This window comes from Oncorhynchus keta, chromosome 14, assembly GCF_023373465.1.
Source record: "Oncorhynchus keta strain PuntledgeMale-10-30-2019 chromosome 14, Oket_V2, whole genome shotgun sequence".
Classification (NCBI taxonomy): Eukaryota; Metazoa; Chordata; class Actinopteri; order Salmoniformes; family Salmonidae; genus Oncorhynchus; species Oncorhynchus keta.
In genome coordinates this window covers 51,791,263-51,818,838 of record NC_068434.1, presented here as the reverse complement: position 1 = coordinate 51,818,838, position 27,576 = coordinate 51,791,263, and the positions used below count along the sequence as shown (strand labels likewise).

At 40.9% G+C, this 27,576-nt stretch overlaps 1 protein-coding gene across 2 annotated transcripts in view; it reads right to left on the bottom strand.

Annotated features, from left to right (window-relative positions):
* adam9 (ADAM metallopeptidase domain 9) overlaps positions 1–27,289 on the bottom strand; it is a 77,894-nt gene extending 50,605 nt beyond the window's left edge. Inside the window, exons 1-4 of one of the 2 annotated variants that reach the window (XM_035786420.2) lie at positions 26,633–27,289; positions 16,593–16,696; positions 12,772–12,830; positions 1,741–1,819 (exon numbers count right to left, since the gene is read on the bottom strand). In XM_035786420.2, coding sequence (XP_035642313.1) covers positions 1,741–1,819; positions 12,772–12,830; positions 16,593–16,696; positions 26,633–26,717 — 327 coding nt within the window. In that variant the 5' untranslated portion in view covers positions 26,718–27,289. The remainder of the gene's footprint in view (positions 1–1,740; positions 1,820–12,771; positions 12,831–16,592; positions 16,697–26,632) is intronic. The other variant, XM_035786419.2, reaches the window with a different exon arrangement.
* Positions 27,290–27,576: the final 287 nt, after the last annotated feature.

Here is a 27,576-nt window from a genome sequence, read left to right as displayed (position 1 = left end):
AAAAAAACTCAAATGACAGGCAAAAACCTGGGAAAAAAATCAAAACAGGAAGTTGGGAAATCTGAGGTTTGTAGGTTTTGAACTCACTCCTATTGAATACACAGTGGGACATGGGTTATTTTGCACTTCCTAAGGCTTCCACTAAATGACAACCGTCTTTAGAACGTTGTTTGAAGCGGGGCCAGATGGGAGCTGTTTGACCAAGGGGTCTGCCTGCAGCCTCATTCTCAGTCACGCGCTTTCACTTGAGAGGTAGCTCTCGTTCCATTGCTTTTCTACAGACAATGGAATTCTCCGGTTGGAACGTTATTTAAGATTTATGATAGAAACATAGTAAAGATTGATTCTATACTTAGTTTGACAAGTTTCTTCGACCTGTAATATAACTTTTTGAATGTTTCGTCTGAATGTGGACCAGATCGCGCTTTTGGATTTGTTTACCAAACAAAAAAAGCTATTGGACATAAATGATGGACATTATTGAACAAAACAAGCATTAATTGTGGAACTGCGATTCCTGGAAGTGCATTCTGATGAAGATCAAAGGTAAGTGAATATTTATAATGCTTTTTATGAATCATGTTGACTACCCAACATGGTGGATATTTCTGTCAGGTTTGGGCTCTGAGCGCCGTTCTCAGATTATGCTTTTTCCGTAAAGTTTTTTTAAAATCTGACACAGCGGTTGCATTAAGGAGAAGTGTATCTCAAGTTCCATGTATAATAGTTGTATTTTCATCAACATTTATTATGAATATTTCTGTGAATTCATGTGGCTCCCTGCAATATCACTGCATGTTTTGGAACTACTGAACGTAACACGCGAATGTAAAATAAGATTTTTGGATATAAATATGAACTTTCCCAAACAAAACATACATGTATTGTGTAACATGAAGTCCTATGAGTGTCATCTGATGAAGATCAAAAGGTTAGTGATTAATTTTACCTTCATTTGTGCTTGACTCCTCTCTTTGGCTGAAAAAATGGCTGGGTATTTCTGTGAGTTGGTGTTGACCTACATAATCTACATAAACAGCTTTCGCTGTAAAGCATTTTTGAAATCAGACGCTGTAGCTGGATTAACGAGAATTTTATCTTTAAAATGGTGCCTAATACTTGTGTGTTTGAGAAATTTGATTCATGGGATTTCAGTTGATTTGTTTTTGGCGTCCTGCAATTTCATTGGTTGTAGGCGAGGGGTTCCGCGAGACAGGTTAAAAGCAGTGGTTCGCTCTTTCAGCTTTGAGCAAATGCTGCCATCAATCCACGGTTTCTGGTTGGGAAATATTCAAATAGACTGGACATGATTTGGATAAGGCACAAACATGTCTAAGTAGTTAAAACACTGTCAGTTACACTACAAACTTTAGGTCACACTATTACTGCCTGCAGATGATATTCCGCTGAAACTAGGCAGCACGCATGTGAATATATTTCACATGCTTTGCGATGGTGTAGGGTAATTTATGCATGATTTCACGATGTACTACATAATTGATCAGTTATAAGGCTTAAAAATCCTTCTTTAACTTGTCTCCTCCCCTTCATCTACACTCATTGAAGACAATTTAACAAGTGACATCAATAAGGGATCAGACTGACCAGATGAAAGCTATATAATGGAAAGAGCAGGTGCTCCTAATGTATACCACAATATTTAACAAGGGCATATCATTGATATGAAAATATGGATATCGCCAAGCCTTAGTACCCCTAGGTTATCTTAAATGGTCTTACCTGCATTGGAGGTCTGTTGGTTATTAGAGATCCATCCTTGGCATGTGTGTACACAGTGAAGTCCTCGGGGAGCAGTAGCCTTCAAAACAAAAACACACGCTGAAGTTACACCCTCAGTCAGGAATTACACATCAGAACATAAGTATCAGGGCCGGGCAAATAGTCAACATCATAAAGTCGGATTAAAAATGTATGGTAATTTTAAATGAAGTAAAATTGTGAGACTTGCTTTACCTGTTATATTTTGTTGTTGTGGTAGTTAAAGCAGTTAATATTTACTTGAACCCTCGACTTTATCCATATTTTGTTATGTTACAGCCTTATTCTAAAATGGATTCAAATGTTTTCCCCCCTCAATCTACACACAACACCCCATACAAAGCAAAAAAAAGTTGACATTTTTGAAAATGTATTAAAAGTTTTTAAAAAATGTAATATAACATTTACACAAGTATTCAGCCTTTTACTCAGTACTTTGCTGAAGCACCTTTGACAACGATTACAGTCTCAAGTATGACGCTACAAGCTTGGCACACCTGTACAGTCGTGGCCAAAAGTTAAGAATAACACAAATATTAATTTTGCTGCCTCAGTTTGTATGATGGCAATTTGCATATACTCTAGAATGTTATAAAAAGTGATCACATGAATTGCAATTAATTGCAAAGTCCCTCTTTGCCATGCAAATGAACTGAATCCCCCCAAAACATGTCCACTGCATTTCAGCCCTGCCACAAAAGGACCAGCTGACATCATGTCAGTGATTCTCTCGTTAACCCAGGTGTGAGTGTTGATAAGGACAAGGCTGGAGATCACTCAGTCATGCTGATTTAAGTCAAATAACCTCACAAGGAGGGTGGTGCTTGGAATCATTGTTCTTCCTCTGTCAACCATAGTTACCTAAAAAGGAAACATGTGCCATCATTTCTTTGCTCAAAATGGGCTTCACAGGCTTTTTTGGGCGCCCTGAGGCCATTTTCACATAATTGAACCACTCTTCTTGAAGTTCTTGACGAACTGATAAATGGTTCATTTAGGTGCAATCTTACTGGCAGCAATATGCCAGTAAGATTGCACCTGAATCAACCATTTATCGGTTCGTCAAGAACTTCAAAGGAGAGTGGTTCAATTGTTGTGAAGAAGGCCTCAGGGCGCCCAAAAAAGTCCAGTAAGCGCCAGGACCGTCTTCTAAAGTTGATTCAGCTGCGGGATCTGGGCACCACCTGTACAGAGCTTGCTCAGGAATGGCAGCAGGCAGGTCTGAGTGCATCTGCACAAACAGTGAGGCGAAGACTTTTGGAGGATGGCCTGGTGTCAAATAAGGGCAGCAAAGAAGCCACTTCTCTCCAGGAAAAACATCAGGGACGGACTGATATTCTACAAAAGGTACAGGGATTGGACTGCTGAGGACTGGGGTAAAGTCATTTTCTCTGATGAATCCCCTTACCGATTGTTTGGGGCATCTGGAAAAAAGCTTGTCCGGAGAAGACAAGGTGAGCGCTACCGTCAGTCCTGTGTCATGCCAACAGTAAAGCATCCTGAGACCATTCATGTGTGGGGTTGCTTCTCAGCCAAGGGAGTAGGCTCACTCACAATTTTGCCTAAAAACACAGCCATGAATAAAGAAGGGTACCGACACATCCTCCGAGAGCAACTTCTCCCAACCATCCAGGAACAGTTTGGTGACGAACAATGCCTTTTCCAGCATGATGGAGCACCTTGCCATAAGGCAACAGTGATAACTAAGTGGCTCGGGGAACAAAACATCGATATTTTGGGTCCATGGCCAGGAAACTCCCCAGACCTTAATCCCATTGAGAACTTGTGGTCAATCCTCAAGGCGGGTGGACAAACCAAAACCCACCAATTCTGACAAACTCCAAGCATGGATTGTGCAAGAATGGGCCAGCAGTTAATTGACAGCATGCCAGGGCGGATTGCAGAGGTCTTGAAAAAGAAGGGTCAACACTGCAAATATTGACTCTTTGCATCAACTTCATGTAATTGCCAATAAAAGCCTTTGACACATATGAAATGCTTGTAATTATACTTCAGTATTCCATAGTAACATCTGACAAAAATATCTAAAGACACTGAGGCAGCAGACTTGGTGAAAATTAATATTTGAGTCATTCTCAAAACGTTTGGCCACGACTGTATTTGGGGAGTTTCTCCCATATTTCTCTGTAGATCCTCTCAAGCTCTGTTAGATTGAATGGTGAGCGTCGCTGCACAGCTATTTTCAGGTCTCTCCAGAGATGTTCGATCGGGTTCATGTCCGGGCTGTGGCTGGGCCACTCAAGGACATTCAGAGACTTGTCCAGAAGCCATATAATGGACGACCAAAAGTCATCGGTTCTTGCAACGTATCGATTGGTTATCATTTTTTAAACATATATTTTTCCATATATGGACACATCCTATGTGTTTTAATCAAATCAAATATATTCACTGAGCTTGTCTGATTCTTTAAGCTCAGACTTGCGCTATATAAAATATATATATCTTTTAAAGACAGCAAGTGACTGACTATCACCCGTTGTCTGTCTCGCTCTCCTCCCTGCTCCAGCGATCACCACAGAACATCAAAGTGTTAAACGCGCTGTCCGTGTTGCTGAAGCTGGAACCTAATTACAGCCATTTGTGACTGAAAAGTTGTTACCGAAATCTCTAATTTGTTTGGAAAAATACTCCTTATTCTCTCAACTCTTGCCCAGTTTACGTGATACATGTATGCGTCTCATGCACGTGACCAAAGACATATAGCATGGGAATAGTATTACTAGAGAACGTTGGTAAGGTAATTATTAGGGATGCACAATGGGGTATCCGTCTACGGTGACACCCACAGAACACAACTGTGAAGAGTTTACCCAAATATTAGTATTGTAGCTCTTATTGCGGGACTGTGTGAAATCACCTTCCCAGTCAGCCCATTGTGTGTATTGACATTCATATTGCACTGTACTGATCAATTAAATGGGGGATCAGTCTACTCAATACCCAATATATTTTTTCCCAACGTCCTCAGAGTTATCAGATTCCAAAACATCCACGCAGTATTGTTTTTCCTTGGGAATAGTGTTCAATACACATAGGTTGACAATAAATGTGGATCAATTCACATTTGTTTCAGAGTCCCGCAATAAGAGTTACGACGCTAATGTTCTCTGGATGTCAGTGAGTAGCCTGATAGCTATGGATTGTTGATCAATGCCATGGGTTAAGTCTGTACAGTGAAATAAGTATGCCCCCAATGAAATTCTAAAGTATAATACATCCAGTATGATTTCAAAAGATAAGTCAAATGAACAAATTATTGTCTTTTGTTGATTTCATATAACAAAAGTCCAACCTCGTTTGGCATGATCGATTCAATTATGGCAATTATTTCACATTTTTATTTTGAAGGCTAACTGCAAAGTCCACTATTCTGGCTAATCCTTATAGTGGCAAGATCACATAGATGGGTCCGACCACCATTAATCAAATAAGAACTGTCGTATAAATTAAAGGTTATGTTAGATGACACCTAGTTATATAGTTAGCTAGCTAACTATAGCTACTGAAACAGATGTAATTTTGCTATGTTTTTGGGGAAGAACAATGTTTACATCCATGAGCTAGCTAGCTTTTTTTTAATGACCAGCACTGTTGGTGCGCGAGACAACTTTACCAGCATCATAGCATACGTATCAATGAATCGTTGTGACATATGAAATATGAGTGAGTGTAATCAATGTGTAATAAGTAAGTAAAAATGTATGAACGTGTTAAATTATTATGTGACCTGCAGTTATATTCAGGTCCTGATTGGTCAAATAGTGTTATTTGACGTGCATCTTTTTTGACACACAAAGACCCAAACGGTGTAGAAATCCTGGTTGAGAATGAAACGACTGAACAAATGAACAACGAAACAGCACAGCAAGTAAGTAAAATAAATAGGTTTTGATTATGTTTTACTGGTAATGGGGACATGCGTAAATGTCAACAAAATAACTTTTTGGTCAGTGTGGTGTGTGTAACCTTTATTTAACTAGGCAACTAGGTCAGTTAAGAACAAATTCTTATTTACAATGACGGCCTACCCCGGCCAAAACCAGACGACGCTGGGCCAATTGTCCTATGGGACTCCCAATCACGGCTGGATGCGATACAGCCTGGATTCGATTCAGAGACTGTAGTGACGCCTCTTGCCCTGGGATGCATTGCCTTAGACCGCTGCGTCCGTGTTAACTATTTAACTGTACTAGAATGCTTAAAAGGCCGCTAAAATTTAAAATATCGGTATCTGGGAGTTTTTGGGGCAAGGAAAATGTCGGAATCGGCCAAAAACATCATATCGGTGCATCACTAGTAATTATTACTCCAGAATGTCCGTATTCCCGAGGACGATCCGGACGGGATTCGTTTTTAAAAATAAATAAATTGACAGTTATGAAGGAAGCCTGGAGGTTTTTATTCTAGGCACGAAGATAGTATTTCAATATGTCCAGGTGATCAAGTTAAACAGTCTTGGTTCCCAAGTTTCTAAACCATATTTCCTGTAGTGTCACCGCAGTACGTCCTAAATGCCCTTCAAACAAAAAATTCAATTCAATTAATCAAAATAATTTATTGTTTTCTTGCACAAACCTCGAGCAACACCTGTCAAACTCAAGACATTTCTCTCAAAACAGAGATTTCGATTTGCACCGGATTTAATACTATCAAAGGACATTGGCGTTTTCCAAAAAACAGTAGGTTATTCTGTCTGGAATTGTTTCTCTCCTGCCATGTAAAAATGACTGACATGGCTTATTCGGACAGCACTAAAATTACTGATGTCGGATTTTGTGCTTGTGCACAGAATTACATTACCTGACCTCCCCCAGCACAACTCATCCCACCCGGATAAGGCACAACAGGGCCTGACCTATAGCCAGGACCGATCTTTGCCATTCTGCTGCCATGGGCAAGACCAAAAAATCCGGCCCTGTAATACTAGTGTATTTTAGACATATTTTCCAGACGTTGAAGTTAAGTTCAATTTAGGTTTTGAATTAAAGTTGAAAAGCTATTTTCCCTATGTTAAAAATATTTTTCACATGCTTAAAAATATATACTTTCTAGACACTGAAATCAGGTTAATTTTAGGTTCTAAATTAAATTTGAAAAGAAGTAATTTATAGAGGTCTATGTTTGGACCAAATCAAGGCTGTTCCAGACAGGACAACAGTCATTGTCCTGTTGGAAGGTGAACCTTTGCCCCAGTCTGAGGTCCTGAGCGCTCTGAAGCAGGTTTTCATCAAGGATCTCTCTATACTTTGCTCCGTTCATCTTGCCCTCAATTCTCACTAGTCTCCTCAGTCCCTGCCGCTGAAAAACATGCCCACGGCATAATGCTGCCACCACCATGCTTCACCGTAGGGATGTTGCCATGTTTCCTCCAGACGTGACGCTTGGCATTCAGGCCAAAGTTTCTCATGATCCGAGTCCTTTAGGTGCCTTTTGGCAAACTTCAAGTGGGCTGTCATGTGCCTTTTACTGAAGAATGGCATCCTTCTGGACACTGCCATAAATGCCTGATTGGTGGAGTGCTGCAGAGATGGTTGTCCTTCTGGAAGGTTCTCCCACCTCCACATAGGAACTTTTGAGCTCTGTCAGAGTGACCATTAGGTTCTTGGTCACCTCCCTGACCAAGATCACTCAGTTTGGCCAGGTGGCCAGCTCTAAGAAGAGTCTTGGTGGTTTCAAACTTCTTACATTTAAAGAATGATGGAGACCACTGTTTATGGAAACCTTCAATGCTGCAGACATTTTTTGACACAATCCTGTCTAGCTCTGTGGACAATTCCTTCAACCTCATGTCTCAGTTTTTGCTTTAACATGTACTGTCAATTGTGGGACCATATATAAACAGGTGTGCCTTTCCAAATCATGTCCAATCAATTGGATTTACCACAGGTGTACTTGAATCAAGTTGAACATCAAGGATGATCAATGGAAACTGGATGCACTTTAGTTCAATTTGAATCTCATAGCAAAGGGTCTGAATATGTAAACAAAAGGTATGATTTTTTATTTGAAATATATTTGTATATGTATATATATATATTTGATTTCTTTATATTAACTGTTACTCAGTAAAATCTTGGAAATGGTTGTTTATATTTTAGTTCAGTGTACTTTGGATGTGGGGCACATTATTAGAAATGACTACATTGACTACATGATTATACACTCTCCTACTAGAATACCACAGTATAAGCAGACTAATAATAGAGCACAGAAAACAATGAGGCATTGTTGTAGTTTTAAATAAGCTTTGAGTATTTAAAAAAAAAAAAACATATTTGGACGATAGCGGCATGTTCATGAAGTCCTCTCTGGGCTGGAGGGGAATAAGTGGGAAGAGGGATCCAATGACCGTAAAGGGGAACCCCTTCCCTTGGAGCACTTCTTAGGGGAACACAAAAGTCGTGAGACGGTCCTGCCAGTAGTGAGACAGGTTAGTTTTACCCCACTGATGATGTGTTGTTGCATTAGTAATAGTAAGGTAAGACTACCACATCGACATCATACATGAGTTCATGTGTGGTTCCCACCGTGAAGCATGGAGGTGGTGGTGTGATAGTGCTTGCTGGTGACATCGTCAGTGATTTATTTAGAATTCAAGGCACACTTAACAAGCATGGCTACCACAGCATTCTGCAGCGATATGCCATCCCATCTGGTTTGCGTTTAGTGGGACTATAATTTGTTTTTCAACCGGACAATGACCCAAAACACACCTCTAGACTGTGTAAGGGCTATTTGACCAAGGAGAGTGGAGTGTTGCATCAGATGACCTGGCCTCCACAATCACCAGACCTCAACCCAATTGAGATGGGTTGGAATGAGCTTGACTGCAGAGTAAAATAAAAGCAGCCAACAAGTGCTCAGCATATGGGAACTCCTTCAAGACTGTTGGAAAAGCATTCCAGGTGAAGCTGGTTGAGAAAATGACAGCTTTGAGCACTCTTGGCAAGACAAAGGGTGGCTACTGAAGAATCTCAAATATATTTTGATTTGTTTTAACACTTTTTTGGTTACTACATGATTCCATATGTGTCATTTCATAGTTTGGATGTCTTCACTATGATTCTACAATGTAGAAATAAAGAAAAATCCCTGAATGAGTAAGTGTGTCCCAACTTTTGACTGGTACTGTATATCTGCCGTTGATATGGCAATGTATTAGGATAGAGTACTTTGGAGCAGCCAGGAACGAGTCTTTGGTAATGGGACGAAGGGCACTCTTTGAAAACAAGAGAAGAACAAGCAAAACACAGGTACAAGCAAAATGCAGGTACAGTAATGCATGAGAATAATGAAAACAAATTTGGGGGAAAAAAACAAAAATATTTCAATGCACGCTCAGTAGACCCTTTAAAAACCATTTATTCATAGGCTACTTTTGGCTGATGACCAGGATAAAAAGACGCACCTATGTGATGCTGCTAAACCAGCCTTGATTAAGGGGAGGGTAGGCTGTGATTGGTTTTTAAATCAATATAAACAAAAATGGGGGGAAAGCAATCGTTTATCAATATTCAAAAAGGCACTCGCACATCTGAGCAATCTTTTTTTTTTTGGTTGAACAAGATGAAGGAAAAAGGAAACTGCACACTGCTCTTGATAGTATCTCTGATCTTTAATAAGCTTACGTTTCGGCCTTTATCCAGCTCTGATGAAGGCTGTGAGGCCAATACGTAAGCTTATTGAAGATCTGTGATACTATCAAGAGCAGCGTAATGTTTATCAATATGGAATTCACAGGCCCAAAAGGCACAGCTCTCCTTCCATGGGAACTGTGCATCATGGTTGGATAGGCTGCACTTCCTCGCTCAAAATCCATGTCATTATCAACTGCGTTACTGTTAAGACCTGTTTTTTGTGGCTCTACATTCGCACAGCCCTCCATGTGTTCGCCTTTTGCGCTCGTTTTTAAGGACACACGTCAAATATTGTCACACCTCCCACCTCGCAATAGCAGACAATTAGCATACGCTCTTTGGCAGGGTATTTTTTTTTATTAACAACAGAGCCTATAAGAACAGAACTATCATTTAACTGCATCTGTAACTTCTGGCCATGTCCTTGGCTGACAACATTTGAGCTGACAAACTTAGTCTCCTAAGCGAGTAGTGTTAACAACTGGAAAATTGTCAACTCTGCATTTCTCTGTCAAAGTGCACAATTTCAGAAAACCCTCAAGTTTGCCGTGGGGGCAGCTCTGCAAAAGACAAACTACAAGTGTACCTTTGGATTCCGATATCACTGTGAGGAAAGCATCACTGTAGCTTTAACAGACTGGTAGTAGAGCACTGTGCCTCTTAGCCACGCAGTGTGCAGGATAACATGGCATAATGGACCTAGCCACAGACCAGCCTAACACTAATTAATTTGGGGGCTGCTCCGAAACTTTTATAGATTGAACAGAAATGCTGCGGTGTATATTGAATTTCTTCATAAACCATTCCCTTCAAAAGGTCTAATGGGCTGCAGGCCGAGTTGCCAACGCGTAGGCCCTTGTACTCTGTCTGTCATTACTGCACCTTGACTTCTAAATAAGCTAGGTTGAGTTTAAATATTGCTAATACTAACTATGAGAGAAACACAACAGAACAGTGGCCGAGTGCCTCTGACCAGAATATCGTCTGCCAAATTCGGTTCATTTTCCAACAAATCCTACATGCAGGGGATTAGGGGCTAGAGGTAGATTTGAATTCAGTGTGTGATACTGCTATACTAAAACCCTGTCAATAATCATCAGCATGACTGTTGTTAAAGATACTTAAGGAACACCATTACATTTAATCACTTTAAATTAGATCCACAATTTCGACAAGTAGGCTTGTATACCGGGATATTTGGAAATAGCCACGGGAAGGTATTTTTAAAAAATAAATTGCAATATTTGTAGATACTTTAAGTAAATACCTGCAGTCAATTTGTGCAATATGTTAGGAGATAAAGTTGATTGCGTTCTTCATTTCACCTGTCACATAAGCTTCATAACGAAAAATCATTGGTACTCCCAGTCACGTGGTGTTTGTTAACAAGCACATAACGACGAGATCGGAGCCTTGTGAGTCACTCACTGTTGTGCAGCACTCACCAGGTGATAGTTAGAATATGGAATTCACAACTAAACGTTTGCCAGCTAGATATCTTATACCTATTAGGTTAACTGTCAAAAATGTGCTAACTGCTCTACAGTTGTGCATTTGGTTTGTTAATTTAGTAGCCAGATCGCGATCTAGCTAAGTGGTTAGCTTCTTCCAAAATCAAGCTTATTTTGGTAACAGTAAAGAATCCCATCCTGGATCAAGAGCCTTGCTGTCTAATATACTGCTCAAAAACATAAAGGGAACACTTAAATTATAGGCAATTAGCAAGACACCCACAATAAAGGAGTGGTTCTGCAGGTGGTGACTACAGACCACTTCTCAGGTCCTATGCTTCCTGGCTGATGTTTTGGTCACTTTTGAATGCTGGCGGTGTTTTCACTCTAGTGGTAGCATGAAACGGAGTCTAAAACCCAGACAAGTAGCTCAGGTTGTGCAGCTCATCCAGGATGGCACATCAATGCGAACTGCGGCAAGAAGGTTTGCTGTGTCTGTGAGCGTAGCGTCCAGAGCATGGAGGCGCTACCAGGAGACCAGGCCAGTACATCAGGAGACGTGGAGGAGGCCGGCCGTAGGAGGGCAACGACGTTCACAGGTGGGGGTTGTGCTTACAGCCCAACACCGTGCAGGACGTTTGGCATTTGCCAGAGAAAACCAAGATTGGCAAATTCGCCACTGGCGCCCTGTGCTCTTCACAGATGAAAGCAGGTTCACACTGAGCACGTGACAGATGTGACAGTCTGGAGACGCAAGGGAGAACGTCCTGCTGCCTGCAACATCCTCCAGCATGACCGGTTTGGCGGTGGGTCAGTCATGGTGTGGGGTTGCTTTTCTTTGGGGGGCCGCACAACCCTCCATGTGTTCGCCAGAGGTAGCCTGACTGCCATTAGGTACCGAGATGAGATCCTCAGACCCCTTGTGAGACCATATGCTGGTGCGGTTGGCCCTGGGTTCCTCCTAATGCAAGACAATGCTAGACCTCATGTGACTGGAGTGTGTCAGCAGTTCCTGCAAGAGGAAGGCATTGATGCTATGGACTGGCCCGCCCGTTACCCAGACCTGAATCCAATTGAGCACATCTGGGACATCATGTCTCGCTCCATCCACCAACGCCACGTTGCACCACAGACTGTCCAGGAGTTGGCGGATGCTTAAGTCCAGGTCTGGGAGGAGATCCCTCAGGAGACCATCCGCCACCTCATCAGGAGCATGCCCAGGCGTTGTAGGGAGGTCATACAGGCACGTGGAGGCCACACACACTACTGAGCCTCATTTGGACTTGTTTTAAGGACATTACATCAAAGTTGGATCAGCCTGTAGTGTGGTTTTCCACTTTAATTTTGAGTGTGACTCCAAATCCAGACCTCCATGGGTTGATAAATTTGATTTCCATTGATAATTTGTGTGATTTTGTTGTCAGCACATTCAACTATGTAAAGAAAAAAATGATTTAATAAGAATATTTCATTAATTCAGATCTAGGATGTGTTATTTTAGTGTTCCCTTTATTTTTTTGAGCAATGTATTTGTTTTGTACATGATGCAAACTGTGTGTAACATGTTTTATTTACTTGTATAACTTAATGATCTGGGATATCTGTCCTGCAAATACTTGGGTCAGAGGATGGATAAAATGTATGCAAAGTGCTTGTTAGTAGTTAGTTAACATTCTCCATTGGATGTGTACTTGTTAGCATTGCTAAGCTTTGGATTAGAGGATCAGTGGGGTTTGAAAATAGCGCCCCTTGTGTTCAGTGCCGGTATTAACGAATATCCCGTTATGGAGCAAGGTCGGTATGAAGGTATGACAGGCTTAGGCGGTATCCAGACTATCTACAAGAGAAGACAAAGGAGAACATGGGAGGGCAATACGTACTCATTCTTCTCCAGGACAACAACGTGCTCTTTTCCCATGGCACTGATGATATAGGACACCTGTAAAAGCAAAGACAACTGGAGTCATTTCAATGCTAGATTTGGATGGACAAACAAAGCGGAGTGGCAGGGTAACACAGTCATTGGGTGCATTCATTAGTGCACACAGTAGCAAAACATTTTGCAATGAGAAACACGCTGCAACAAAAACAAGCATTTCTTATCGAAAACGCTAGTTAGTACCTCCCTGTTTCAGGCAGTTTGCTTTCAATTGGTTCCTAGTGAATGAACCCAGTACTTCGGTGTGTAACCAACAGACCCCAGAGGAATGAAAGCAAGCAAGTAGTACTTGGATGCCTGTTGATGTATAAACATGGGCTATATGACTCACCAATCAAGGCAAACCAAATAAAAGCAAGACCAAAGCTATTTGTAGATGTCTTCAAGATGCTGTCATTGAAGCTGAGAAAATAGTAGGCAGCCAGTCAGTGCCCTCGGTCTGGAGTCAGAATTTCTTAATAGGTTAAATGCTGTCTAGCCTAAAAGGACATTGACAGTGCCTCAGAGGCACTGTGTGTTGTGAAACCCTGTGAAGAGACTAATTTTGACACAGTTATTCCAGTGAATCAGAATCGTCTCTTGGTTACAGATTAATCACTTTCATCGAGGCGCAAACCCTTGAGATGCATTTGAAGGCTGAAAACAGTAAACACTGGTCATCTTGAATGCTCCACCAACAATTTAATAGTTCTTGTTTTTTTGAAACAGTGTTTTGGTCAATAGACCTTCATCAGGGTTTACAGAGGCTGCGTCCCAAATGGCACCCCTTCCTCATTCCCTACATAGTGCACTACTTTAGACCAGGACCCATATGACTCCGGTAAAAAGTAGTGTACTATATAGGGAATAGGGTGTCATTTGGGAAGCAGCCTCAGAGGCATGACAGATGGTTGAACTGTGTAATTGTGCCACTAGTCTCTGACCTTTTAATCATGACATTAGGAGGCTGCAGAGAGGAAGACCAGTTGTAACTGGAGGCAGATTAGTTAGTTTAGTTCTGCTGATGCCAGTCAGCAAGCGTGTGTGCTTGTCTGAGTGAGTGAGTGAGTGAGTGAGTGAGTGAGTGAGTGAGTGAGTGAGTGAGTGAGTGAGTGAGTGAGTGAGTGAGAGAATTAGTGACAAAAACATATCTTTCCTTGTTGACAGAGGTAGATGATGAGGTTGGGGTAGGGCAGGGAGATAAGGCCGAAATATAGTATGGTATTTTTCAAATATGATGGTGTTTTATGTTTTTGATTAATAAAAGCTCTAAATTTGCTTTATGAGTAGTGCGTGACCCTACAGTGGCAACACATTCTAAATGATTTCAAATGGGTCTTTCTCCATTCGGATTGTTTTATACTGTTCAATTCAACTTCAACCTAAAATAATTTCCTGCATTTACATCCATTTCTGCACTCACTTGGAAACATTTCCACACTGCCACGATATGGGTAAAAATACTAGGCCTTAGTTTTAACCAAATGTTGCAATTGCGATTTAGATGAAAACACTTGGGTGAACTTATGTAATCATGGAAATAGAATGTTTATTTTAATTCTATAGTTAAAATATAAATAATGGTGGGCACTTTGATTAGTGTTGTTTGACATGACAACAAATGAAAATACCATGGACGAGTTATTGTGATAGGGTAGGATCCAAAGTGATGTTCAGTGTTTCCTAGGGGACCCTATAGATATTTGGCCAAATTAAATCTTTATTTACATAGCCAACATATTCATGCTTCGCCTATTCCTCTTTGATTTAGAAGATACTGTTGCACAAACAACATGCTGATTTAAGCCTCCACCAGTACTGGTATCAGGCTGTATTAGCTAGTTACGTTTGCTCTGACACAGTACTTTTATTAGCTAGTTAGCTAACTGGCGATTAGCATTAGTGGCTAACATGATTTAGCTTAACTTGCTAAGAAAATACAAACTTGTTGTTTGCAGGAGTTAGAAACACAATCTAATATTGTAATTATAGAATGCTTATGGATTTATATCGTCATCGACATTGTTGCATTGACCATGCAGAATGAAATAATGTGTCTCGTGGTCAAGCAACAACAAATGTGTGTGTGTGTGTGTGTGTGTGTGTGTGTGTGTGTGTGTGTGTGTGTGTGAGAGAGAGAGGACTCAAGTAGTGGAGTAAACTAACCATGGACGTTAGACACAGCGTATCACATTTAACAAACCAAACATTCAAATACCGTTATAGAAGGTGAAGTAAAAACCCAAATCGGTCTGTGCATAAATACCAGTATATAGTAAAATACAGTATACTGCCCAGCCCTAGGTTGGGTGTAGGGGACCAATAAAGACAGGGCCAGGTCTGCAGCTGTCAACTTGATTCACTGGCCTTGTATTTACTTGGAAAAATGTTCTTAACTGACTCGCCAGGTTAAAAAAAAAAATAAATATACATTTTTTTAAAAACTCGAGAAAACAGGAGAAAAAAAGCCCTTGTTTGTTTGTGCCATATAGCAGGTGTGACATGAGGTGGAGGCTAACCACAGGTGTTGGTGCTTTTTTAGACTCCTCCTACCCCCCCATAGTGTGTAGGCATCTGTTTCTCACAGATGGTTCCTGTGAAAAATCCACAGCACGGCTGGAGGGATAAGTTTTGGGATAGGCTAGAGGTGCTCTGGACTGGTGTTCTAGATGCTGTCAATTCCATTCCTTCAGCCATTTTGAGGCTGACTGACATTCCCCTAGCACTGTCGAGCACGTACCCCCTCCCCACCCCAGTGCCTTCTAGTCCCAGGATAACTGAGGCCAACACCCATCCATCCATCCACACACCACTGCCAAAAACAGATATTCACCCTCTCATCTTCAACCACCCAGGGTTTATGACTGCAATGCCTTGAGTTAGCAAATTCACCATATTTTAGGGAGTGGGAAGAGATAGACAAGATGACAGAGAGGGTAGAGAGAGAATGTGTCACAAGGCAGTAGGCCAGGTTCGAACCCATGCCGACCGCTAGAGGCTAGACCATCCAAACCATGCAAATGAATAAACTCCAGTCACTTATGTAAGGGTGCACATACACTACATTTGAGTCATTTTTAAGAGTGACTTACAGGAGGAACTAGGATTGAGGAACTAGGGTTAAGTGCCTTGCTCAAGGGCAGAGATTTTTCACTTAGTAGGATCGGCGATTCAAAGTCCATTGCAAGCGCAAAGATATGACAGAGCTCTTTTGTCTGAACACACCCTCAACTTTCACACTCCTTCATACGGAATTCTCACATTTCACCCACTCCTCAAAGTCACTACGAAAGGGGGGGAAGGGGGGCTGTCTGTTTGGAAGGCAACATGCTCCAACACGCTATCCAGGAAGGAAAAGCAGCTAAGAATACACAACCATAGTAAAAACTCTGGTTCATCTACTGTCTTGAGAGTCTAGAACATAAAACCGGCGACTCCCAGAATTCTCGAAGATGTGACATCACAGACAATCTACAAACAAAATGTGGAGGATGGCTTTTCACAGTACAAATACTGTAGAGTTCTTTCTTATGCAGAGTTTTCAGAGGTCAGAGTGAATAGGAAGTGGCAGCGGGCTACCTAGAAATATTACCACGCTGACATTTCCTGCCAGAGTTGTTAGAGAGCTGGAGAGGAGAGGGAGAGACAGGGATCCCAACACAGGGAGGGAAGTCAGGAGGAAACTAACTCACTATCAGCACCACACACACTGATAAACGCTGACAGCAAGGACTGAACAGCAGCAACAATGCTTTCTCTCTGTAATGTATTGCCGTGGTTTACCTGGTTAGAATCTGAACTATCCATGTCTCTCTTCTGCTTCCCAAAGCGCTTGGGTATGGTGACTTCATATGAGGAGAACTGCGAGGTCTGATGCGATGCTGACCCTACAAGAGGAATAACACCATTATGACTGTTATATTGTGCATAGTATTGCAATAGATCATCAACAGACAGTTAGTCATTTCAGAGGACCATAACAGTAGTCAAAGAGTAGTGTGGTATCAAAGCAGTGATACCTTAGATATACCACTACATTGCCAATGTGAGAAATATTTTTCAGTCTACGCTACTGTATATGGTCATGTTTATAGCAAATCATTTATTTTCATTCAACTGCTACGTGACCTACTGAGGCTATGTGAGTGAGAGGGAGAGACCACTGTTTCACTGGAGGCTTGAGATCAGGGCAAAGAGCAGGGAAAAATACAGGCATCTTCCATCCCCCTCACAGTCAGGAAAACTGCTCTCTGAAGATATGAGATAGAAGTGCTGATGATGCTAACCCCACACAGTCTCTCCGGCTGCCCGACGTCAAGCATACGTTTGGGCCTGGTTGCCAACACTGCGCTGGCTCACAGCCTGGCCCCTCCTGTGTGAGTGTCCTTCCCAAACACAAAAGGACAACTGACTCTTTTACTTCTTCTCACCTGAGCTGCCTTGTGGGGTGGCCTAGTCGTAGAACAAATAGTACTATAAATATTTGCTCAAACTTAACATCTAGCAAATTGATTAATTATTCTTTGAGTCGAAAAACAACAGATTATATAGTACGAAGATGTACCATGTCTGGTTTTGGGAAAATATTGGTAGATCGTCATCTTAGTTCGGGATGAGAGCAATCCTACACGGAGACACACTTTGTGAGAGATGGACAACAAACAATTACAATCTCTTCAAACAGTGGCCAAATAATTTCTGTTGTAGAGATTAGCAAGAAAATAGGCATTCTTTTGTTTATTCTGTCACCTGGCTTGTGGGGGTCATTGGTGTTTCCTGAAAGGCTAAATGGAAGGAAAATGCCACACAATCCCACAGGGCTACATGATGTACAGTAGAGTCCAAACACTCCGTTCAAGGAAAGGCTAAACTCACTGACGGGGAAAGATGTTTGTAATTAAACAGTGACTCATACATAAGCAGCTGAGCCCCTAGGACATGTTGCTCAGTTTACAAAAACACTGGTGGATAACAAATATGTGCATAGGGCCTACAAACATGAAATAGGGACTATTATCTGACATATCCTATTAGTTAATGTTAGGCCGAGATGCTGTTTTCCAAACTCTCCAGGTTATATGACAACATAAAAGACAGTGGGTTGTGTGTGAACAGCAGACAGGAATATGATGAGCCTGGTCAACAATAACATCACTGTCTCTTTGGTTCTTTTGTCTAGTAAAGGCCAATGGGTGTGTGGAGATGTAACTGTGTAGTGAAACTCCGCCTGTCACACTTTCCATGGAGTGTCACCTCGTTGCTTCGTGTGTTGAAGCAACGGGCCACGGTTCTGGTCTAGAATCACGGTTTTGACTGCTCCTACAGTCTTGCGTCGGTACTGCACTTTAACTGACGCCCAGTCTAGAAAAACAATTTCCATAGATAATTTATATTAAGATGGCATATAGGGAAGTCAGATAAACTTTCTTATGTATATTTTGTGCAGAAAGGTGATGACTAGATTTATTCCCCATCACTCACAGCCGAAGATATTAACATTTGATAATCAGCCCCAGGCTGTGTCACAACCAGCAGTGATCGGGAGTCCCATAGGCCCAGCGTCGTCCAGGTTAGGGGAGGGTTTGGTCATCAATGTAAATAAAGAAAGTTAACTGGCTTGACTAGTTAAATTAAATAGAAAGCCAATGTCTGCCATGTTTTTGGACAACGGAATGTTATCACTGTTCACGCTGCTCCCTGTGCGCATTGAGTGCTAGTGCATGTGAAGTTGTTTATATGCAACCCTGATATAGCCGGCCCCTGAATCGGCATACGCAATCGAGAGTAGACTACGTTGAAAACAATCTCCAGTTCTTTATACCTCAGTGGGTTGGAGGGGATGGTGAGGTCTGTGTTGACGAGTAAAAATGGCAACCTTGTCACATCCTGTTGGAGTGTACATCTGTGCTGGATTTTGAACAATCTACATCTCAATTACTCAACATCCTTACAGGTTTTGAAACGATCAAGTTGCCCAGACTGGTCTACTATGGTTGCATCTTGGACACACAAAAAAAAAAAACCAACCAAGGTCGATGTAACATACAGTAAGGCCTTTGTCCCTGCTCAACACACACTTACATAACCACAATATGCCACTAGGCTTGGTTTATTTGTCACAGAAAGGGGACCTTCACCATTAAATTAATTTGCCTGGCTACAGCCAAACTCTACGCCACACCCATGAACGTTAGTTTCTTCTCCACAATGAGTATTGATCTAGGTACCTCCGACCCTTCAAATGTGAACACGTTGGGGCCATCTGGTTGGTTCAGAAACTAATGGGTTAGGCCAGAACACGTGGGTAAAGCAATGGTTTGAAAATTTGTCATTGGCTTTCATACTCTGATTGGTTAGACAATCCAATCGCTGATTACTTTTTTTTTTATATACATCACCCCTCGTCACCACATACAACTTCAATGATGGCAGTCTAACACAGAACCCAAACCGGCTGCGCGTGTGCGCCATCGTCCATAAATTTATTTTGTCCCCCCACACCAAACGTGATCATGACACGCAGCTTAAAATATCAAAACAAACTCAACCAATTATATTCATTTGGGGACCGATCGAAAAGCATTAAACATTTATGGCAATTTAGCTAGTTAATTTGCACATGCTAGCTAATTTGTCCATTTTAGCTAGCTTGCTGTTGCTAGCTAATTTGTCCTGGGATATAAACATTGAGTTGTTATTTTACCTGAAATGCACAAGGTCCTCTACTCCGACAATTAATCCACACAAAAAACGGCCAACCAAATCATTTCTCGTCATCTCTCTTCCTTCTGTACTCTATATCATCGACTGCATCCTTATGTAATACATGTATCACTAGCCACTTTAACTATGCCACTTTGTTTCCATACTCATCTCATATGTATATACTGTACTCGATACCATCTACTGTATCTTGCCTATGCTGCTCTGTACCATCACTCATTCATATATCTTTATGTACATATTCTTTATCCCCTTACACTGTGTATAAGACAATAGTTTTGGAATTGTTAGTTAGATTACTTGTTGGTTATTACTGCATTGTCGGAACTAGAAGCACAAGCATTTCACTACACTCGCATTAACATCTGCTAACCATGTGTATGTGACAAATAACATTTGATTTGATTTCCAGGCCTTGACTCTTGACTTGATATTGCGATTGGCATCTTCCATAAATTAGGTGCATTACCGCCACTGACCTCATTCCTCTTTCAGTCACCCACGTGACTATAACCAATGAGATGGGACGTGGGTACCTGCTTCTAAAAACCAATGAGGAGATGGGAGAGGCAGGACTTGCAGAGCGATCTGCGTAAGAAGTAGAACTGATTCTATTTTAGCCCATGGCAATGCAGACGCTGGTTGGCGAGCACGAGCAGTGTGGGTGCAAAGCAAAAATTTAATGATATAGATTTCTAAATTGATTTTGCAAAGCGACGCGCGCAATGTAGTCAGCCTGTAAGACTAAAGTATGTAGCGAACGACAGAGCAGCGGAAGAATAAAGTGTGAGTCGTCAAGCTATAAATGAATTCCCTGCATCTAGGAAATTAACAACTGTATGGTAGGCCAATTAGCTCTCTATATCATCACAAACACTGTCCCTACACACCTCCAGTCCCTGCTCACTCCAGTGCCCATGCCATCTGTCCATCCAATGATATTATCTGATTTTATTGATAGTTTTTCCTGCGTCAGTGTTTCCTAAAAGTAATAGCTGAACACTCCCATGACCCACCACCACTTCCTGTTGAGGATGCGGACCCAAATGGCATCCCACTCCCTTTAAAGTACAATACTTTTGACCAGAGCCCTCTGGACCCTGGTCAAAAGTAGCACATTACATAGGGAATACAGGGCCATTTGGAACACGTCTCAATGGGCATAGTCGTGTCTGGCTTTGAAGCAAAAGTGGCATTAAGTCTGCAACAAATGAAATTGGCACATTTATGGTAGACAGATAACGGAGACAGATAATATTGAGACGGAATATAATATTGAGACGGATGTAGGCTAGACAGAAGATCCGATCTATTTGCTTACAGCTGCACTAGGTTCAGACAGGCCTCCTGTTTAGATTAAGACACTGCGGAGCTGGCACTAGACATGGCTCAGAAAACATACCTGAATTGTCCCATTATCCCCCAAAGATTGAACGACGGCAGTTTTCTGGAAAAACGAGCACTTTGTCATCATGCTAAGTAGCAGAATCCACAGCAGCCATTTTTGGAATGGCACTAGAACATAGCGTTGAACAACAAAAGGATAGTCAGCCAATCAAATCAATTTTATTTTGACATTTCCACAGATGTAGTCCGCACGGAGCCTGATTGGCTGACTATACTTTGTAGATCAACCCAATATGTTTTAGTGCGGGGGTCTTAAACATTTTCTTGCCCAGGGACCCCCTCTCCCTGGCAAACCAGCAACCACAATCATACATTAGTCAAAAAAAATAAAAATTCCACATCTTTTATCATCAGGTGAATGATAATAGCAAGGAGAAGTAATCAACATATTAAAATGAATAGATTTGGGGAAGTGTTGGGGAAGCTACTGTAAAAATATAGTTTAACAAGCTACCAATTACTTCACACTGGAAGAAGTTAAGCTACAATTAAGAAAATATACTCTTTTTTTTAAAGTAGTTCACTACATTAAACTGTTTTGTGATAAATTCTTAAATCTAAACGTGAAATATCAAAAAGACTATAAATTGCAATAACAGATCACACTGGAATAAGATGTTAAAATAGTGTAATTAAGCCTATTAAAACACAAACGGTTTCAAGTGACAATTATGCAGGTCTGAAGCAGTTTAAACAAAGGTTAGCCATGTGTTTGCAAAAATGTATGTCCAAGTCAAGAAAGCATACCAGCAGCACTTGCCACACTGGTAGCCTATTCGCAGGTGCTTTTTCAAAGCCTATATCAGATACTGCAGTGAGTAATTTTCTCAACATTATTGCAGAGAAGATATTCCATTTTCTACTGTAGGTATGGAATTCAAAATGTTTTAATTGAGTTGTTGCTAGCAATATTCATTAAAAAAAACATACACACATTTTCTTGTAGTCCCCTAGCCCCCGGTTAAATACCCCTGTTCTAGTGCCATTACAAAATGACTGCTGTGGAATCTGTTACTTAGCATGAGGATGAAAAGTAGGGTTGGGAGATATGGCCTGAAAATCCTCAACATTTCTTCCAATTTACGGGCAAATCACAATATATTTACAGTACCAGTCATTCAATTGTTTCTTTATTTTTACTATTTTATACATTGTATAACAATAGTGAAGACATCAAAACTATGACAAACACATACGGAATCATGTAGTAACCAAAAAAAATAAAGTGTTAACCAAATCAAAATATATATTATATTTGAAATTCTTCAAAGGAGTCACCCTTTGCACACTGTTATTTCATAGTTATGGCTTCACTATCATTCTACAATGTAGAAAATAGTAAAAATAAAGAACACAAGGATTTAAAACTTTTGACCAGCAGTGTGTGTGTGTATATAGAACCAGCATGGATTTAAGTATGAATTGGATTGAGCAATGAAAGCCCCACCTTTATTCCGTAGGCTTGGATCTGCACTATGCAGCTGTTGCAAGAGCACATTTTTCACTGGCTGTCCACTGTTTTCAAAAACAATGATTGATAGGCAGCTTAAACTTCTTGAATTCAACCCATTATTGGGTTCAAATACACATTTAGATTTGTGAACAGCCATCCACAACAACCACAATCCATAAGGCGCAAATAGCTAAATGAGAGAGCAGCAGAGTGATTCACATCAATGCGCTATGTAGATATCAATATTAAGTGATATCAGTATCGCCGTAGACTACACCATTGCAGTCATCCTTACCTCAGAGTTTATTGAAGTTGGATAATCTTTGGATGCCGACAGCAGTCGCAACTTTGGAAGACATAGCTTGGACTGTGGCCTAATAAAGCCTATAACTGTTATTTTCCCGCAATCCATCAAACCCATTTGGTGCGTCATCATAGTGGTCTCTGACTTGTGGTAAGACTTGCTCAGGTGGAACAAACTTAAACTTGCGCCTTTTTTCAATGCTGATTTGAATGTCATTGAGAAAACAGAATTTAAAAGTAATCCTCTAGTTTTTCAAAAGTATTTGTAATCTTATTACAATATTTTTTACTGGTAACATAGTTACCATTCTTTGGTAATCCGTTACTCCAACCCTGATGCTCCTAACAGTACTTAGTACCGCAATGCTGTGCTCAACAAGCTGAGCATTCATTTTCCAGAATCAAGGTTCATAGATACTCTCGTTTTAGTAGTATGCTCTGCACACAATGAGTTGTGTGACATAAAAAGGTATCGTTAGAAAGGTTAACTTCTATTTTACAGTAAAATAATGTCTCAATGTGCTTCAGTGTTCATATGACCGATTCTGTTAGACCAAACCTCAAATAGCAAGTTGAAACAGCTTGTCAGAGAGGAAGAATTCCTCTCATCATTGTTGTTGTGAGTGGCAAGGGCTTGGTGTGTGCATGTAAACAGAGAGGAAGAGGCAAAGCGAGAGGTTTCACTCTCCCTAAAATCTTTCCAAAACAATCCCAATGCATTTATATGGGTTTATTTTAGACCTAAGCTTGTCGCCTGCCTTAGGGACAACAATTCCCATTGTTAGGCCGGAGACATATGCATCTCATCCTAATATACAGATATCTCCTGTAAATGGGAAGGTACACACAGCACAGAATGAGCGAAGGAGATAAGACATCGTGCTTCTACACCTGCATTGCTTGCTGTTTGGGGTTTTAGGCTGGGTTTCTGTACAGCACTTTGAGATATCAGCTGATGTACGAAGGGCTATATAAATAAAATTTGATTGATTGATCATGAGTGAAAAAAATAAAACAATAACACTCTTGATTCTTACGACACAGGCATTTGGAATACCGTGAAAAAACAAATTCTAATGAATCTAAGTAATTCAATATAAATCACCCAGCCCTAACAAAGAGGGAAGTACATTTTTTTTTACAGTCTTTCAATCTTCTCTGTGTAACAGTTGAGTTAATGGGACATTTCAACGCCATTTCTCAACCCTGGATAGAGGTATGTTTTACGACCCATATCTCGCACCATTTCCACGGTGTGTTAATCTAAACAGGAGGCTTGTTCAACCCTAGTGCAGCTGTAAGCAAGTGGGTTGGATATGCTAGCTAGATGTAAGTCCTTACAAAAGGTGGTAAGATGGTTAAGTGTGTACACAACCCTGTCCAGTCCAACATAGCAAGCTTGGTAATATAGGCCTAAGTGCTGACAGTAGCCTACAGATTATTGAAAGTGGACTAATATCACACCTGACCAAGATACCTGTTGAAAATGTTCACTTGTGGGAGTTTGTTAGCTATATCAGGGGTCTTCAACCTTTTCTTGTCAAGGGACCCCCTCCCAGGCAAACCGGCAACTCAGGGACTGTATCACACTTCAGCAAAAACATGAAGTCTTGTCTATACAGGTGTATGACAATGGCAAGGAGAAGTAACTAACATTTTAAAAAAAATATATATATATATATATGGTAGACAGTTGGAGAAGCAGCTCTAAAAAAATATATACATAGTTAACCAAGCTACCAATTACTTTACACTGGAAGATACGCTACACTATATATAGTTTACTTAGTTTCTTTGAAAAGGTTGTTCACTACATCCAAACTACTTTCTGATAAATTATCATATCAAAATCTAAAATAAATTAAATAGACTATAAATTGCATTAATAGATCACTCTGGTGTCAGGTGTTAACAGAATGTGTAATTAAGCCTATTAAAACACAAACATGGGCAGGTCTGAAGCCAAAAAATAAAAAGGAAATTGCCTACTCACCCAGATCTTATTTTATCAAAACAAATAGCATGCAGTTCCAGTATTTAGCTACACCACAACATAACATGTATTAACTACTGAAAACCATTGCAAGATTTGAATTTAGTTCAACTAACACCAAGCTACTGCAAAGTGTAGTTATATTACAAGTTGAACTACATGCAGTTTACTACTATAACACCGGTAGACAGTTTATTTTGACTTCTCCCATAATTGGAATTGGAAGTGTAAACTAACATATCTTTCTAACTAATAGACTAACTCAAAACACATTTTCACTGAGAGCAGCCGTTTAAACAAAGGTTACCCATGTGTTGCCAAAAATGTATGTCCAAGTCAAGAAAGCTTACCAGCAGCCAGCAGCACTTGCCACACTGGTAGCCTATTCGCAGGTGCTTTTTCAAAGCCTATGTCAGATACTCCAGTGAGTAATTGGCTCTAATGAAGCTAATTTGGTAAATATTAAGAGTTGATAAATAAAGTTGACATTATTAGAAATAAGATCATCCTGTTTTCTACTGTATGTATGCAATTCAAAATGTTTTTTTTTTCTGTTATTGCTAGCGATATTCATAAAAACATTCAAATAAAATATTTTTTGCATACCCCCAGTTGAATACCCATGAGCGATGATTGGGTTTATGAGGTTTCAAAACTTTTGATAGCCTTGGGCTACTATAATTGTACCAATGACACATGGCAATACTCATAAGGCCTTGGTGGTTAATTAAGGTGTTACTAATATAAAACAGCAGTGTAGTTTAAAATAACTTGATTCAACTAATTCAGGACTTTTCTTTTAAAGGTGAAACACCAATTCCACTATTGTTGCTCACGCTCATGTTGTAACCAACACACTGGTCAAATAATGACGTCTAGGAAGTAGAAAGCTCATGGTAGCGGAGTTAGCACTTCTATTTACTAGACTGAGCCAACTACTTCCATTACTAGAGTGGGCCGTGTATCTGTCTGGATTGAGAAAACATTCAAAGCACGTGCAGTGATGTAGTTCAATTGTGTGCAACTGCAGCCCGCAATTCGGGGTGCTCCTGCATGTGGGCATTTATGAATCTGCAGGAACACCCCCTCGCGCATCCCATTGGTTCCTTCATAAACTCCCCGCCTCGTGCGCAACATCTTCATGCTTGTGTGACACTTTTGAATGTGGATCAAAAGGGAAGTAAAAAAAAAAAACATTCACCACCGCCTGACGTGTAACGGAGTCCTCTTTGCTAGCGAGTGGGAGCGATACCGATAGACAGCGTCTTTCGCTCCCGCCTTCACAGGACAACTGGAAAACAGTGCCCGAAAGGCGGAGACGAAGGTCACCCTCTTCCGGTCGCCCCCTGCCTCTCGCTAGTACAGCAGGCAGGGGGCAGGAGCGACACTGTGTGCTAGCTTACGGTGTCTCCCCCGCTTACCGCTAGCTACGCAGGTATACAGGACGCACGGGCCACACCATTTGTTAGCGACACGTGAGCTAGCTAGCAGTACTAGCACACAATGTTACCCTCGCTCCCCACCTGCTGTGTACCAGCGGTTGGCATCCAACATTATGGTGCATTAGCGTCATCTACTGTAGTGGAGCGTCCATGTACTGGTGTCATACAAGTTACCAATATTAGTATAAAGAGGGGTCCCAACAGATGCAGGAACGCCCCTAATAGCGGGCTGCAGTTGCACCCTTCTCATATAGTTAGCCAAATTCTGGAATCCCTCTTGCGACATAATAGTGGTCGTTACCACATTAACAAAGTAATAAACAACGACTATTACCCCTCTTAAAATTATGACCCAAAAGCAACATTTTATATAATATTTTTTACGATAGACAATTTGGACTTTGTGACTGTGCCATCGACTGGAAACCTAGAATATCCGAGAAGCAAAGCCGCTCGGGCTATGTTGTAGCCGTTACTCGCTTATAATGTAACGATCACTCACCCTCGTTGCAGTCGCCAAGCCCATTGAGTAAAGCGATGACACAAATTGCTTTAAAGCACGGATGGGACAATAATGGCATACCCATGTTTATCTAATTGTCAACAAAATATCGAAGTAGGGATCTTCTTATCCAGGCGTTGCCTTCCAAGCAATTACGAAGTGCCTTCTCCACATTCTGTAAAAATCCTTTAGACAATTACCTTGCCATATCGTAACAACTATTGCTAGCTCACCAACAAGCAACTGCTTTACCGCTGCTGGCTTTGGCTCTTTTCAGATGATAGATCTAGCAGGATCGCATGATCAGTGACTATAATAGTGAACAATAATGCAGATTTACTAATCTTTTTAAATGAGTTTAGTTTTCGATCAAATGAGTCCTAATGTCATATCCAGTAAACCCGAATAGAATGGATAAAACAGCGCATGCGTGTTGATGCGTCAGACTTTGTAGTGCGGTCGTCACTTGCTGCCAGGAAGTCATATCCCTCCCATTTTATAACCCATAACGCTGATCTCAAATGAAGACCAAAAAGTATTTTTGTTTTTCCTTGAAATTTTACGATATACAATTTGACTTTGTGGCTGTGTTATCTAGTGGAACTCCCTAGGCGCGTACCAACCAAAATAACATAGCTCGCCTGTGACAGTTGCATGCACTAAATTATGCACTCCTACGTGCATACTATAACTACTATTAAAGGTTTAGGTAACAGTGATCCTCCTGGAGTGTCGCTGGCACTTGATCGTTTTGATATAACCATCCTGAAAAACCATGTGTGTTGAATTTAGGCAATTAGAGAACTGATCAATAAGCCCAGTTTGTCTGGTGCGTTGCTTAGTTGGAAGAAAACTGCAATACCTGCGACACTCAAGGAACAGGGATGCCTACCACAGAAATATCTACGTGTTTAGTAGGACCAGTTCTTTATTCCTTGTCCCTT